The following is a 16,748-nucleotide window of genomic DNA, read 5'->3' on the forward strand; positions in this document are numbered from 1 at the left end:
GGATTTAACATGTGACATCAATAAGGGATCATAGCATTCATCTGGTCAGTCTCATGGAAAGAACTGGTGTTCCTAGTGTGTTGTACACTCAATGTATTGTGTGGCAGGGGCAAACATAAGCTCTGCACATGGACAAATTAGGAACGTCTCAGCACCACACAACAGACCGTTCCCTGCTGCATACGTGGCTGGTAGCCTAGGCCATGTCTTACTCACCGCTTGCCTAATTGCAACGCACCTGGGAAATTTAAGGTGCTGCTTGAGTTCAGCACGGGAGAGCTCCTAGCTGGACGCCAGAGGCTGATCTCTACAGATATTTGTTTGAAGCCCTGGACATTGTGTTCCACAGGAAGTAGTGACTGGACAACAAGTGAAGCTGGTAAGCAGACCAACTAGTATAAAAGTATACCCATTATACTCCCGCATGTTGGACTTGTCATTGTTACTATCCTACCAGCCACGCCTAGCGAGTCGTTACAACATGTAGAATCTGTACTTGGATAGCAAATTACGCCAGACACTCGAAAATCCTACTGGTCTGTCCATAGCTTTAGTATTAGCAGCAACATTCTCCTAGGCTAGGTTTGTTTTTGCTGCAGCCTGCAATGCTGGTTGTGGGGTGTGGCTGACGCTCCAAACAGTGGCTTTCCCCGCCCACCGGCGGGCGGGTGGTCTCTAACACACCACGTGAAAAAATGGCGAAGGAATGGCCCCCTACTGTACAGACCGATAATCGATCTGGTGCTTTTTTATTAAATTTAGTGAAGCGTACTCCCATGTTTCTACCACATTGGTTACAGTGCATTCGGGAAAGTATTCAGACCCCTTCACTCTTTCTACATTTGTTACATTACAGCCTTCTAAAATGTATGTTAAATAAATATTATTTCTCATCAATCTACACACTACCCATAATGACAAAGCAAAAACAGTGCTTTAGAAATGTTTGCAAATATGTAGGCCTGGGAAATTATTTTCCATGGAGGGCGACATTGGAATATATTTTTGCCATCGCGGGCCAGAATCATATTACAGGATTATACATGTGTATGACTGACTGATTATCTACTGTAAATCACATCCAGATATGCTACTTTTATAACATGCACAGAAATAAACCAGTGGGAGCGTTATCCACATTGAAGGTGAAAGGAGAGGAGACCAACTGCATGTAATTTTCGTACACTTTGAAATCCTCAATGACGAGAACTCACCGTTTGCTCAAAGCACTCAGCAGCGATTGAATACTTCTCCCGCTGGTCATCTGATAGGGAACAGACAAGTGTCGGAAGGTGGGTAAGATTGTTGGCTTCTACTTGGCGGGTCAGGAGTAATTTTCACTTGAAGGCTGTACATCCGATGTGCAAAAAGGCCCTTGTTTGGAATTCAGTTCATTCATGAGGGCCATGATGTCCACGGTGAAGGCAAAATCAGCCAACCATTCTTTATCTTGCAGTTGAGTGAAATCCACATTTTCCTTTCATTTGCAAAAACTCACCAATCTCCGACTTCAGGTCCCACACCCTTTTTAAGCACCTTTCCCAAACTCAGCCATCTCACATTTGTGTGATAGTTGGGTTATGCAGATCTCCCCTGTCTCGTCAAATTTTAGACTATATCCACAACATGGCTCATTTTCAGAACACCTGATTAATAATGCAATTCAGGAAAATACTTTTCTGATCTGGGTTCAGCTCAGCTACTTAATCTTGTATCCTTTTGAAAAGGCCAACGTTTTTTCCTATCAAATTTGGACACCTATCAGTGGTCACACTGGATAACGTTTCAAAACTCAGTCCCAGCTTTGCCACACACTTATTAACCACCTCCAATAAATATTTCCCTGTGCAAGCTCATCTGTAATTAAGATATCTGGGGTTATGCCTCGCAAGAATATCAACAACTGCGCAGTGTCACGTGCATCACTGCGTTCATCCAGGGTCAAGGATAAATAGGTGAAATCTGTTAGTCTTTCAACTCTTCCATATTCTTTGCAATGTCCTCAACCTACTGTGTCACTGTTCATCTTGACAGGGGAAACATTTTCAAACAGCTGTTTTCTTGTCGGGGCAGAGTCAAACATTCTTTAATGAATTTGCCCTCAGCGACTGGCTTGCTATGTTTAGCAATTTTGTGGGACAGTACATAGCTAGCTCTCGCAATTCTGTTTGCTGAATGCAGTTTTGTTGAAAGTCCTTGCTGCTTTTGCAACTCTTTCGATGCACTTGCCCTCTGCTCTGAAGACATTATTACTATTTTTCTGCATGCTTTGTCTGGAAGTGTTGGGACAAGTTGTAGTCTTTCAAGACATGGATGCTCTGCACAGCTTTCACTGATACCTCAAATGCATATTTCGATGTCCACTTGGTGGAACACCCCATGTTCATTGGCTATCCTTTTTTCTTTGAACTAATTTTTGCTCAATTTCTAGCTAGCTACTATTTGGAACTGTGATGTCAGTCACTGTCTGTCCTCGTGCAGTTATTTATACGTGCCTTCAACCGCACGTGGGACATTTTATTTTGGAGTTATCATTACACAAAGGCAAGTATTCATTGGGCTTTTAATTTGAATAACATACGTTTTTCAAAACTTGACTCGCAAATTCTTCATGTGATCTGAGCATGATTCTGCGGGCTGTGTAACTAGCACATTTACATGAGTATTCAGACCCTTTACTCAGTACCTTGACGCAGCGATTCCAGCCTCGAGTCTTCTTGGGTATGACACTACAAGCTTGGCACACCTGTATTTGGGGAGTTTCTCCCATTTCTCTGCAGATCTTCTTAAGCTCTATCCGGTTGGATGGGCAGTGTCGCTGCACAGCTATTTTCAGGTCTCTCCAGAGATGTTCGATCGGGTTCAAGTCCGGGCTCTGGCTGGGCCACTCAAGGACATTCAGAGACTCGTCCCGAAACCACTTCTACGCTGTCTTGGCCTAGTGCTTAGGGACGTTGTTTTGTTGAAAGGTGAACCTTTGCCCCAGTCTGAGGTCCCTGAGCGGTCTTGAGCAGGTTTTCATCAAGTATCTCTCTGTACTTTGCTTCGATCGTGACTAGTCTCCCAGTCCCTGCTGCTGAAAAACCATCCCCACAGCATGATTCTGCCACCACCATGATTCACCATAGGGATGGTGCCAGGTTTCCTCAAGACGTGACACTTGGAATTCAGGCCAAAGAGTTCAATCTTGGTTTAATCAGACCAGAGAATCTTGTTTCTCATAGTCTGATTAGTCTTTGGGTGCCTTTTGGCAAACTTCAAGCGGGCTGTCATGTGCCTTTTTTACTGAGGAGTGGCTTCCGTCTGGCCGCTCTACCGTAAAGGCCTGATTGGTGGACGGCTGCAGAGATGTCCTTCTGGAAGGTTCTCCCATCTCCAGAGGAACTCTGGTGCTCTGTCAGTGACCATTGGGTTCTTGGTCACCTCCCTGATGAAGGCCTTCTCCCCTGATTGCTAAGTTTGACCGTGTGGCCAGCTCTTGGATGAGTCTTGGTGGTTCCTAACTTCCATTTAAGATTGATGGAGGCATATGTGTTCTTGGGGACCTCCAATGCTGTAGAAATGTTTTGGTACCCTTCCCCAGATCTGTGTCTTGACACAATTCTGTCTCGGAGCTCTACGGACAATTCCTTTGACCGCATGGCTTGGTTTTTGCTCTGACATGCACTGTCAACTGTGGGACCTTTTATATAGATAGGTGTACTTTTCCAAATCATGTCCAATCAATTGAATTTACCACAGGTGGACACCAAGTTGTAGAAACATCTCAAGGATGATCGATTAAAAACAGGATGCACCTGAGCTCAATTTTGAGTCTTATAGCAAATGGTCTGAATACTTATGTAAAGGTATTTGTTTTATTTTTAATAGATTTGCACACACATAAATAAAACTGTTTTCGCTTTGTTATTGTGTAGATTGAGGGAAAGTAATTTAATCCATTTTGGAAAATGGCTGTAATGTAAGTGGAAAAGGAAAGGTGTTTAAATGCTTTCTGAATGCAGTCTGATTCACTGGCCACATTCTCAATACAGATTAAATGTAGCATCAAAGTTGGACTCTGTAGTCATTACATTCATGTTGTATAAAATTACATTTTCCCATCTCTTTTGGTTCTTGAAAGATTGTTTTGTAAGTAGATTCATTTTATTTGCCTCAGTCCGTCCATTCTCTATCAGACTTCGTCAGTTCCATTTCCCTAAACCCCAGGATTCGAAATGGAATAAGATTATAGACCCTATTGAGGTTAATAGAGGCTAAACTCCATTTTATAGAACTATGACAAACCATGAATGTTACTACTCTTCTCCATCCTTTGCTCTTCCCTCGATCTCTATAGGTGACCACCATCTTCACCGAGTCCACCGTGGGTCTGAACATGAAGTCCAAACAGTTTCAGCCACTGGATGGCAAGCGTCAGCAGACCCAGTCCACGGTGGACGAGACCAGTGTGGAGTGGCAGCAGCTGCACCTGCGAGTCCACATGTTCACCGCCTGCGCCGTGGTCAACTTGCAGGTAGGGATGGGTGTGTCGACAATACTGCTGATACCGGCAACATGAGCGATACCGTATGCATTAAACAGAGATCAGGGTTTCCGGACATTTGACCGGCAGCATTTTAAATGTACTGGACTTTTTTTAACACATTTTCCGGATTCATATGTAATAGTTGTACAACCTGATTAGGGCTTCTACCCACAGTGCTCAGAATGCCAGAAATCATATTTAGTTTAAGGTAATTCATCTTAACAATATGCAATGGTGTAATTTTTACCCAATTCTGATGAGAAATTTGAAGATGTTAGAAGACGTAGGCATTGAGTCCATAAGACTAGTGGATAAATAAACTCATTCATTCCCAATAGGACACTACAGCAGAAATCATGATTTGGCCACAGGATCGTTAGCTTTTTGTTTTAAATCGCATAGTCTACAGTCAGAGGGGCGCGCAACGAAAAATACATTCAATTACAGCTCTAAAATCGACTGTCCAGTTGCGACTGTCCTTGCAAAGCAGAGACCCAGCCAAGCGTATATAGCAATATTTAAAATACAAACACGGCGGAAGTCTGGAAAGCGGAATGGTTTCCCCTTTATTGTTTATTTTTTTCACTCAACTTGAGTTAAAAGTACCCTGTCTTATTGAGCCCAGTGAAGATCATAGGCCATAGACAGTGACTGCATACTCAACGGGGATACCATTGGGTCTGGCCAATAATTCTCTCCAGGTTAGATGGATATCACTGTATTGATTTGTCTCCTCATTTCGTAGGCTACCCTGTTTTTATTTTATTATAATTTTTTGGTATTAAGAGATTCTGGTACTGTCTCCAGTCATATAAAATGTAGTAGAATTGCATGAAATGTGTTAATGAAAGGCCAATATTTTCCTTTGCTATAGCCTGCCTACTCTATGCCACTATACACTGCATTGAACAGTTTATTTTTTTGCAAACGTTTGTTTTATATTAGCCTAAATTGACTGTCTTACATAAGTCTGCAAATGCGAGGATGCATGGAATGCTTTATTAAAATGGTGAAAATTTGCTGCCCTAAACTTGAAATCCACGTGCTGTTATTATAACAGTCCGCATTTACTTTTCCACAGCCAACAAGATGAGTAACACGTAGTAAACTCACTAGCCTAACCCCCATACACAGTTGGCGCCGACCGACATGGAAGCTCTGCTTCTAGCTCCTAAGCAACTTTGCAGTATTTTGTTTTTATTACTTTTTACATTATCCCAGAACATTTTTTTGTTACATACAGCCGGAAAAAAACTTTATATCAGAGCGGCGGTAACTCACCCGCTTTACGACCAGGAATACGACTTTCCTAAATTGAATTCTTTGTTCGTACCCCCCAGGGCAATTGAACATATCCCAGAGTCTGCTCTAAGTCGCCATTGGCGGCGAAGAGGTATTCGGAGTGGACTTCAAGTCTGACTCAAGAGGCGGGTACCCCATTCACCACTTCTGAGTATATTACTCGCTAATGTTCAGTCTCTGAACAATAAAGTAGACGAGGTCAGGGCTGGATCTCCTTCCAGAGAGACATCAGGGACTTTAACATACTCTTGTTTCACAGATATACTGTCCCCGTCCATACAGCGAGCTGGGTTCTCAGTTCATCGCGCAGACAGGAATAAAGAACTCTCCGGGAAGAAGGCGGGAGTGTATGATTCATAATTAACTACTCATGGTGTGGTTGTGGTAACATACAGGAACTTACGTCCTTTTGTTCACCTGACCTAGAATACCTCACAATCAAATGGCCACCGTATTACCTCTTTCTTCGGTTATAGTCACAGCCGCGTATATTCCCCCTCATGCCGATACCACGACGGCCCTCAAGGAACTACATTGAACTTTATGCAAACTGTAAACCACATCCTGAGGCCGCATTTATTGTAGCTGGGTATTTTAACAAAGCACATTTGGGGAAAATGCTACCAAAGTTCTATCAACACATTGACTTTAGTACTCGCTGAGGAAAAACACCAGATCCCTGTTACTCACCTTTTTGAGATGCCTACAAGGCCCTCCCTTTGGCAAATCAGATCAACTCTATTTTGCTCCTCCCTTCCTATAGGCAGAAACTCACTGGAAGTACCCGTGCTAACGTCTATTCAACGCTGGTCTGACCTATTGGAATCCATGCTTCAAGATCATTTTGATCACACAGACTGGGATAAGTTTCCCGGGTAACCTCTAAGAATAACATTGACGCTTACACGATGACTGAGTTCATCAGGCAGTGTATAGGGGTTGTTGTTCCCACAGAGATTAAGACCTACACAAACCAGAAACTGTGGATAGAAGGCAGCATTCGCACAAAACAAAGCGCGAACCATCGCATTTAACCATGGCAAGGTGACTGGATATATGGTTGAATACGAATAGTGTAGTTATTCCCTCCGTAAGGCAATCATGCAGGCAAAACCTAGTGGCAATTCAACGGCTCAGACACGAGACGTATGTGACAAAGGGAAAACCAGCCACGCCATGGACACCGTCTTGATCCCAGACAAGCTCTAATCCGACACGGCCTGCTCCCAAGGACTGTGGGCTATCGTTCTCCATGGCCGACATGAGTAAGACAATTAAGCGCGTTAACCCTCGCAAGGCTGCCGGGCCAGACGGCGTCGCTAGCCGCATCCTCAGAGAATGTGCAGAACAGTTGGCTGGATTGTGTACGGACATATTCAATCTCTCCCTATCCCAGTCGGCTGTCCCCACTTGCTTCAAGATGTCCACTATTGTTCCTGTACCCAAGAAAGCAAAGGTTACTGAATTAAATGACTTGCCCCGTAGCACTCACTTCTGTCATCATGAAGTGCTTTGAGGCTAGTTAAGGATCATATCACCTCTACCTGACACCCTAGACCCACTTACATTTTCTTACAGCCCCAATAAATCCACAGATGCAATCGCCATCACACTGCCCTGTCCCATCTGAGGAATACCTACGTTAGAATGTTGTTCATTGATTATAACTCAGCCTTCAACACCATAGTACCCTCCAAGCTCCTCATTAAGCTCTGGGCCCTGAGTCTAAACCCTGCCCTGTGCAACTGGGCTCTGTACTCCCTATTCACCCATGACTGCATGGCCACGGACGCCTCCAACTCAATCAAGTTGGCAGACGACACAACAGTAGTAGGCCAGATTACCATTAATGACGTCAGCCTACAGGGATGAGGTAAGGGCCCTGGCAGATTGGAGCAAGGAAAATAACCTCTGTCAACAAAACGAAGGAGCTGATCGAGGAGTTCAGGAAACAGCTGAGGGAGCACGGCCCTATCCACATCGACAGGACCGCAGTGGAGAAGGTGGAAAGCTTCAAGTTCCTCGGTGAACACATCACGGACGATCTGAAATGGTCCACCCATACAGACAGTGTGGTGAAGGCGCAACAGCTGAAGAAATTTGGCTTGGCCCCTAAAACCCTCATACACCGGGCTGTATCATCGCCTGGTAGGGCCTGCAACCACAAGGCTCTTCTGAGTGGTGTCGTCTGCCCAATGCATCACTGGGGGCACTGCCTGCCCTCCAGGACACCTACAGCACCCGATGTCACAGGAAGGCCAAAAAGCTCAAGGATTTCAACCACATGAGCCATGGCCTGTTTTTACCCCGCTATCATCCGGAAGGTGAGGTCAGTACAGGTGCATCAATGCTTGGACTGAGAGACTGGTAAAACAGCGTCTATCTCAAGGCCATCCGACTGAAGAGCCGGCTACTCAACCCTGCACCTTAAAAGCTGCTGCCCTACAGTATATACATGGAATCACTGACTACTTTACATACTGCTTTTACATATTAATCATACTGTATTCTAGTGTATTTAGTCAATGCCACTCCGACAGTGCTTGGCCCAATATTTGTTTTTCTTAATTTGTGAACGGTTAGATACTACTGCACTGTTGGAGCTTGGAACAAGCATTTCTCCTTAACATCTGCTAAATGTGTGACCAATAAAATAGGATTTGATAGTAGGAAAGTTTACATAGTCTATTGGTCAGCTTGTCCTTTCTGTGTGAGAAAGAAATGGCATATTCCGAACAGACTCAGGGACATTTGTGATGATAGATCCCGAATTCATACAACCAGTAGGCCTGGGCTACATCCCAAAAACGTGGGGGGAAAGCTATGCGGCTCATGCAACAAATCAGAACGGTTTAGCTTAATGTTGTTAAACAGTTTCCTCACATAAGCGCACAAGGCATTAGGCTACGTGCAAACCTTCGTTACGTAATGCAATTAGCGGGGAAAAGACAATTCGTGAGGGGTTTCATGTGACAGATGACAATATCAAGATCTAAAGGATCTCTAAATATGCAACAAGTAGCATGGGTTGCTAATATGGCTAGGATTGTGCCTTTGTCTACTGGACAATGAAGGTTGATTTTGAAAACTAATAGAATGAGGGGGGGAAAAAGGCTACTTGTTTCAATGGAATATGGGAGTCTTTATAAAACAATTGCCTGAATTTTTGGTTAGATTTTGGCTAGGCTACTTAGAAGCAAGGTAAGACATGCCTCGTGGTAAAACGTTCAGGTTTCAAACAAGTGTAGGTTTCAAAATTCATACGGTCTCCAGCTCATTGCTTGTTTATTTGCCTATGCACCTGAATTGCGAAGGGAAGCGCGCTTAAATTTACCAGTTGAGAATTTTTTTAATCTAGCTCTTAATCATAGCCATGTTTCTTTTTTACACACGATTGCCTTTAGACTTGTTGTGCAATGATTGGCCTTAACCTGTTGGGGATGGGGGCGCTGTTGAGACTATTTATGCTAATTGGGTAATTTTTGAAACGGCTTCCCACAAAATCCTTGATCGTACAATATGCATATTATTATTATTATTGGATAGAAAACAGTCTATAGTTTCTATAGGAGTTGAAATTTTGTCTAAGTGGAACAGAGCCCATTCTACAGCAATTTCCCTGACATGGAGTCAGATTTCAGAAATGTTGGCCACTGTTCTGAAGTCAGTTAAAAGGGCACTGTTATTGCTATGACTATACGGACACTTCTTACGTCTTCCCCTGGATGCCTTTACGTGATGACGATTCCAATGGGGTCGATTGCGCGTTCACAGGCCCTATAAATTAAAAAACCCTGTAGCTAGCAAGTCTTTTCTTGGTGCGTAACGCGCGTGGAGGACACCGACCGCTCCTGTTCCAAGCGTTAGTTTAGCCTGTTATATTTCTCCGGTCATCTTTTCACTCGTTATAGGAGTTAAAAACATCATAAGGTAGTTAATTTAAAGCGTTTTATAGCAATTTATATCCGTTTAGTGCGATTTTGGGACATTTATTTTTGAAACGATGTGAATAGCCGGGCACGCTTTTCAGTTCATCCCGAACGCAGTTGGCATTTCCACATGGCAAGAGGACAGCTTTCCACCAAAAGACGATTACTCCCAAGAAAGGATCCTTTGCCCAAGATACTGATGGAAGAACAGCTCAAAGTAGGACATTTTTATTATGATAAATCGTGTTTCTGTCGAAACATTTTAGTGGCTTAGGACGCCATGTTTTTTGACGTAGCTTCGCTTGGCGCAAACTGTATTGAAAAGTAAGGATAAATTAAAAAATGTAATTCCGCAATTGTATTAAGAATTAAATTGTCTATCAATCCCTGTCCACCCTATATTTTTTAGTCACGTTTATGAGTATTTATGTATAAGAGTAGATCACTGTCTAAGTGGCGCAAGGACATTTTCTGACCAGCTGAGCTACATTTCACATTGTCTAACCATGACTTTGGTGGCTAAATATAAATGTTTTCGATCAAACTCTATATGGAATGTGTAATATGATGTTACAGGAGTGTCATCTGAAGAATTCTGAGAAGGTTAGTGAAAAAATTAATATATTTTTGGCGATGTTGACGTTATCGCTCACTTTGGCTAGAATCAATGCTGGGCTGCTATGTGCTATGTGCTATGCTAATATAACGATTTATTGTGTTTTCGCTGTAAGACACTTAGAAAATCTGAAATATTGTCTGTATTCACAGGATCTGTGTCTTTCGATTCGTGTATGCTGTGTATTTTTACGAAATGTTTGATGATTAGTAAGTAGGTAAACACGTTGCTCAATGTAGTTTTTCTATTCCATTTGTGACGGTGGGTGCAATTGTAACCTATGCCATCTACCTGAAATATGCACTTTTTTCTAACAAAACCTATCCCATACCATAAATATGTTATCAGACTGTCATCTGAGTTTTTTTGTTGGTTAGGGGCTATAAATATCTTAGTTTAGCCGAATTGGTGATGGCTACTGGTGTTGGTGGACAAATAAAAGATGGTGGATTATGCTAATGTGTTTTTAGGTAATAGATGTACATCTTTACATATTGTGTCTTCCCTGTAAAACATATTAAAAATCGGACATGTTGACTGGATTCACAAGATCTGTGTCTTTCATTAGCTGTATTGGACTTTAATGTGTGAAAGTTAAATATTTAAAAAAAATATTCTTTTTGAATTTCGCGGCACTGGTTTTTCAGTGGGGGGGGGGGGGGGGGAGTGCCGCTAGCGGCACGCTGATCCTAGACAGGTTAAGGTACGTTTCACTCCAGTAGCAACAAACTGTTTGGGCTGTAGCAGCATCTCCTGTGCAAAATTGACAGGTATTTCAATAAATGAATGGGATGAAATGCATTATTTCACCATGTGATAGTTAGTTATTTAAAAAATTTACCAATTGACCGTCTGGGAATTGTTAATTTTTTTTCTGACAAAAGCCGACTTACCGGCTAACGGAAACACCGCCGGATATGTTCTTGGTATCATATGGAAACAGGAATGTACCGCGTTATAAATCTGTCTTGTGTTAATTAGGTACCAAATGGACAAACAGACTGGGCTAGTCCAATAACACACTTTTTCTCACATCCCAACTTGCAGGCGCTGCCAGACAAGCTGAACCCGGTGGTGCGTCCTCTGATGGAGGCGGCTAAGCGGGAGGAGAATACCCTGGTGCAGGGCTATGCCGCCTCCTTCATTGCGAAGCTGCTGCAGCAGTGTGCTGGTAGGCAGCCATGTCCCAATTCCAAGATCGTCAAGAACCTGTGTTCATCGGTCTGCGTGGACCCCCTGCTCACGCCCTCCTCGGCCTGTCCGGTGTCCACGACTCAGGAGACTGCTAAAGGTATGGGATGGTAGATCTGGGTGATATAGACAGTCATATTGCCATAAATGTATTAATTTTGCTCGATAACAATACAAATGTGTGGACAGTTGGGCATACTTTCCAGTAGCGGCAGGCAGGGCTCTGAAGTGCGACCAGTTTTTGGTCACGTATGCAAAGAATAATTTTGCTGTGCGACCTGGCGTTTTTAATTTGGAAGCATTGTGCAACATGTTTGTCCTTTCTTTCAAGCCCTGAAATTAAAGATCCCAGAAATGTTGCATACGCACAAAGTTTATCTCTTAAATTTTGTGCACAAATTTGTTTACATCCCTGTTAGTGAGCATTTCTCCTTTGCCAAGATAATCCATCCACCTGACAGGTGTGGCATGTCAGGAATCTGATTAAACGGCATGATCATTACACAGGTGCACCTTGTGCTGGGGTCAATAAAAGGCTACTCTAAAATGTGCAGTTTTGTCACAACACAATGCCACAGATGTCTGAAGTTGAGGGCGTGCAATTGGCATGTTGACTGCAGGAATGTCCACCAGAGCTGTTGCCAGGGAATTGTATGGTCATTTCTCTACCATATGCTGCCTCCAACATCATTTTATAGAATTTGGCAGTACATAAATTTGCTAAAAATGTCTCATCCAGTTTTTGTTTTGTCATTATGGGGGTATTGTGTGTAGATTGGGGAAACAAAACAATTTAATCCACTTTAGAAATAAGGCTGTAACGAGATGTGGATAAAGTCAAGGTCTGAGTACTTTTCCAAATGCACTATAAATGTACAGTACCAGCCAAAAGTTTGGCAATCTACGCATTCCAGGGTTTTTCTTTATTTTGACTATTTTCTACATTATAGAATAATAGTGAAGACATGGAATCTTGTAGTAAGAAAGTGTTAAACAAATTTAAATATATTTGAGATTCTTCGAAGTAACCACCCTTTGCCTTGATGACATTGTTCTTCTTTGAACAATATCAAATAGATTTTGATTTAACACTGGTTACTACATGATTCCAGGTGTTTCATAGTTTCGACTTCACCATTCTACAATGTGGAACATAATAAAAAATAAAGAAACCCTTGAATGAGTAGGTGTCAACTTTTGACTGATAATGATCAGGTTTCGCTATTTACTCACTCAAATTGTAAAACATTTTTTAGAAGGCTAAAACCATGATTTGTTCAAACGGTAAAGTACATTATCCTTGTGATTCATGTAATGAAAGCGTCTACCTGTAGCTGTTTTCTCTGGGGTCTGCTGTGTCACGCGAGCCTCTCCTTTCCCGGGGGGGAAAAATGCTCCAGGGGAGGAAGAAAAGTGTTCTGATTTTGGATGTTTAAAAAAAAAAATCAAATTGATTTAGTTAAAGAGGCGGTTTTCTGTAGGTATAATTTATTTATGAGCTCTACATTTTGAGCTCAATAGCTACTATTTTACAACCAAGATATTTGATATGGTTTTAAGATGCAGCACATGCGAAATGCGCATTGGTGATTTGCGTGGGCCTCATTGGGCGGGAGGCTACAACTGCAACGTTTTTTGGGACTTTACAGTTACTGTTAGATTAATCCCTGGCTGCTAGCAGTGGGTATTATGTTTAGAGTTTGCGATTTTAGCTGATGTGTTTTGAGTTTACACTTACTCGGGTGATAAATTGGCCTATGATATTTGTACACAAAGATGCAGGTGATCTATATTGGGGGAAAAAATATGAATATATCAGACCATTCTGGAGCTCTATTTTAACATTAAAATTAAACACACAGCCCAAATGCCTGATGAAATAACTAAATTATTGATTAACATCTCACTAGTATATTACATATTTGAATAAAGCACTGTATAAGATAATACAAATTGTCTAGTGTGGCAATGTAAAAAAAAAACAAAAAAAAAACTAAATATAATTGGTGCAAACAAATCCTGGGCAGGTGCCACCAAATGGGGAAACGTTAGTCTGGAGTCCTGTAATATTATTCATCACCTGAGGAAGTGTGAACTCTTAACACTTAGCTAGATTGTGGACTCTAAGATCTTGTTGCTCAATAGCCATGTTGGCTAATTGATTAATCAATCAGTAATTGTCATGTCCTACAAAAGTGCTAGGCCTAGGCTACTTGATGCTGGCCTAATCAGCGACAATGGCATGCTCTGCCCGGCGCTGCTCAGTGGGCGCATCAAAACCATTCTACATAGCTTACGCCGGTTGTAAAGTGGTACCATGAACTCAATATTGAGAGGTGAGAAATAAAAGCTGCGACTCTCCTCCTCTCAGTAAGTAGAACGAGTAGTTGTTTGAAAACAATTTCCCTTCAATTGCATTTTGAGCAACGGTCATAAGCACAAGCATATCTGAATGCATCTCCCTCCATTTGCACAGTGGGAGGAGTAAGTGGCTCGCTCACACAGCAGTCTAAACGGAGAAGGGCAGATACTTTCATAGCAGGAATCAACATGATGCATAGGCTATTACTGTTGACCAAATAATGGTTTTAGAACAAACTCTTCTTGTAGTCCCATCCTGTTTCAGTAAATGATGAACACAACCCAGATTAAACCCTAACGATGTAGAAGCAGCCTGAAAAGGGTTCTCTCTTGCATAAAAACCTATTACTCACTTTGCTGTTTTCTCTACCATTCCTAGCTGGAATGTCGGAAAAAGAATGCATGCACCACGTGGTCAATAAGACCAAGGGCATCATCACCCTGTACCGCCACCAGAGGGCAGCATTTGCCATCACCAGCAAAAGGGGCCCCACCCCCAAAACCCCCAAGACACCCACCACTGAACTGCCCCCCGGCAGCACCATCACCACAGACACCGATGAGGTGGGTGACAGAGGGCGTGAACAGTTACCTGAACATTTAAAAACCTGTGACTGTTTTTAATTCTTTTTTACTGTTTCAGAATAAAAAAAACAGTCTCGTCCAGAGAAGAGGCGCCGAGTTCTCTCTGATGACGGTTGCCAGGCACTTTGGCCAGGAGCTGACAGGGTCACTGCCCTACCTGTGGGAGTCCATGGTGGGACCTCTGAGGGCTGTGGTGGAGGACAATGAAGGCATAGGTATGCTACACTCATTAGCTTGATATTTTAGTCATTTAGCAGACTCTTATCTAGAGCGACCTTACAGTTAGATCATATGGGTTATGTTCATTGGGATCACTGTAGGAAAACCTTTCAAAACGCACACTGAAAACGAGCATTTCTTATTGACAAGTACAGGTAGCCCTTCCTGTTTCAGTTAATTTTGGTGCATAATGACCCAGATGTATTGCTGTTTGCTACCCGCTGTCCACTTCTAGATTGGCGTCTTCATATAACTCTTGTGTGCATCATCAATGAAGAGAGATTGATGTATATTTATCTCTTTGGTGTTGTAGATTGGAAGCTCCAGATGGAGAGGGGGGATGCTGCGGCCCAGGATCTGGTCAACTCACTGCAGGTCCTAGAGGTCACTGCTGGGGCCATGGCCACCGAGCTCAAACCTCTGGTAATAGAACATGCAGGAGTCTCCCCAGTAGAAACGCCACTTAGCCACCACTATTTACCAAACCACAGTGGAAGATGGACTTATCAAAGTTCTTGTCTATATTGAAAGGGAAATTACAAAACTTTTTCAGACATCAAAATGAGTCTTTCAAGATGAGTGTACATCCCTTTCCATCTGCTGTGTAGTTCTAACTATATCAAGGCCAAATGAATGGTGAAGAGCACCAGTATCTGGAAATAACGTGGTGGTGTTTTGGATTGTGCCATAGAGATTGATCTACAAAACAGGTGGCCAGCCACTTGGCTTTGTCTCGCAGAAGACTTTGACATGGAAACATCAGAAACTGATATTTGGAATGCATTTACTGTATTGTTTGCGTTTCGCTACACTCGCAATAGCATCTGCTAACCAGGTGTATGTGACCCCCAAAAATGTGATTTTAATGGTCATTTCTCCCCCTCTGTGTATTTCAGTTGTTGGAGCACCTGCCCCACCTGTTCACCTGTCTGCAGCATCCGTACACGGCCGTTCGTCACATGGCGGCGCGCTGCGTGGGCGTGCTCAGCAAGATCGCTACCATGGAGACCATGCACCTGTTCCTGGAGCGTGTGCTTCCATGGCTAGGGTGCATCGAGGACAGCACTAAGCAGGAGGGGGCCATCGAGGCCATGGCCTGTATCTTTCATACGCTGTCACGCAGTTAGACATGATCCCATACTATATGTATGGGCAACCTACCAATATGATTTTTTTTATAAACAAGGTTGGCATATTATATGCCATTTAGTAGACGCTTATCTAGGGCCGGGTCGATACCAGTATCGCGATTCTGGTTAGTATCGTGGCAAGGAAACAAAACACGAAGCGGAGTTGACTTCTTTAGGAAAAGAGCTCTGTTGGAAACAAACATTGTTATTGAGTCACCCTTATTTTTTAACGGACCAAAGAGTTGGGTTTTGCTTTGTGTATTCATTTTTGCCATGGGAAAAAGTATTGCGACACTGGTGTACTTGGCCCTACTTTCATCGAAAGTGACTAACAGTACATTGAGTGCATACACTTTAAGTAAATGTGACCCCAGCGGCAATCGAACCCATGACCACCCAAGACCTGATGTAACTGAAAGTGTTCTGGGTTCACTATGGGTGTAATGACACCAGGGAAGTGGGTGTCATTGTCGTGTGGTTTGTTTTCCTTGACCCCTTGGCCCCCGCAGGTGTGATGGAGCAGTTGGATGTGGACATCGTGCCATACATTGTGCTGCTGGTGGTGCCGGTGCTGGGCCGCATGAGTGACCCCAGTGACAGCGTCCGTTTCATGGCCACGCAGTGCTTCGCCACCCTCATCCGCTTGCTACCCCTGGAGGTAAACGCACACAAACCAATGCACAATAGTCGGTATGTTTAAGGAGATTTGTTTGAGCAAGTATTTATTTAGGAGTAGTTATTTGCTTTTTTGGGGATGCCAGGTGATTTGTGATTCTGCACAGTCCGACGCAATGTAGTTAATTTCAAACATTCACTTGATCTGCTGTATACAGTGCATTCGGAAAGTATTCAGACCCCTTGACTTTTTCCACATTTTATTACGTTAG

The 16,748-nt window shown here is 43.0% G+C and overlaps 1 protein-coding gene across 1 annotated transcript in view; it reads left to right on the top strand.

Annotated features, from left to right (window-relative positions):
• The window catches only part of LOC129853208 (TATA-binding protein-associated factor 172-like), a 65,466-nt gene that overhangs the window by 15,921 nt on the left and 32,797 nt on the right, over window positions 1–16,748 (top strand). Inside the window, exons 20-26 of the mRNA XM_055918990.1 lie at window positions 4,340–4,516; window positions 11,423–11,666; window positions 14,307–14,491; window positions 14,571–14,727; window positions 15,045–15,154; window positions 15,628–15,829; window positions 16,371–16,519. Coding sequence (XP_055774965.1) covers window positions 4,340–4,516; window positions 11,423–11,666; window positions 14,307–14,491; window positions 14,571–14,727; window positions 15,045–15,154; window positions 15,628–15,829; window positions 16,371–16,519 — 1,224 coding nt within the window. The remainder of the gene's footprint in view (window positions 1–4,339; window positions 4,517–11,422; window positions 11,667–14,306; window positions 14,492–14,570; window positions 14,728–15,044; window positions 15,155–15,627; window positions 15,830–16,370; window positions 16,520–16,748) is intronic.

Source organism: Salvelinus fontinalis, chromosome 1 (genome assembly GCF_029448725.1).
Source record: "Salvelinus fontinalis isolate EN_2023a chromosome 1, ASM2944872v1, whole genome shotgun sequence".
Lineage (NCBI taxonomy): Eukaryota > Metazoa > Chordata > Actinopteri > Salmoniformes > Salmonidae > Salvelinus > Salvelinus fontinalis.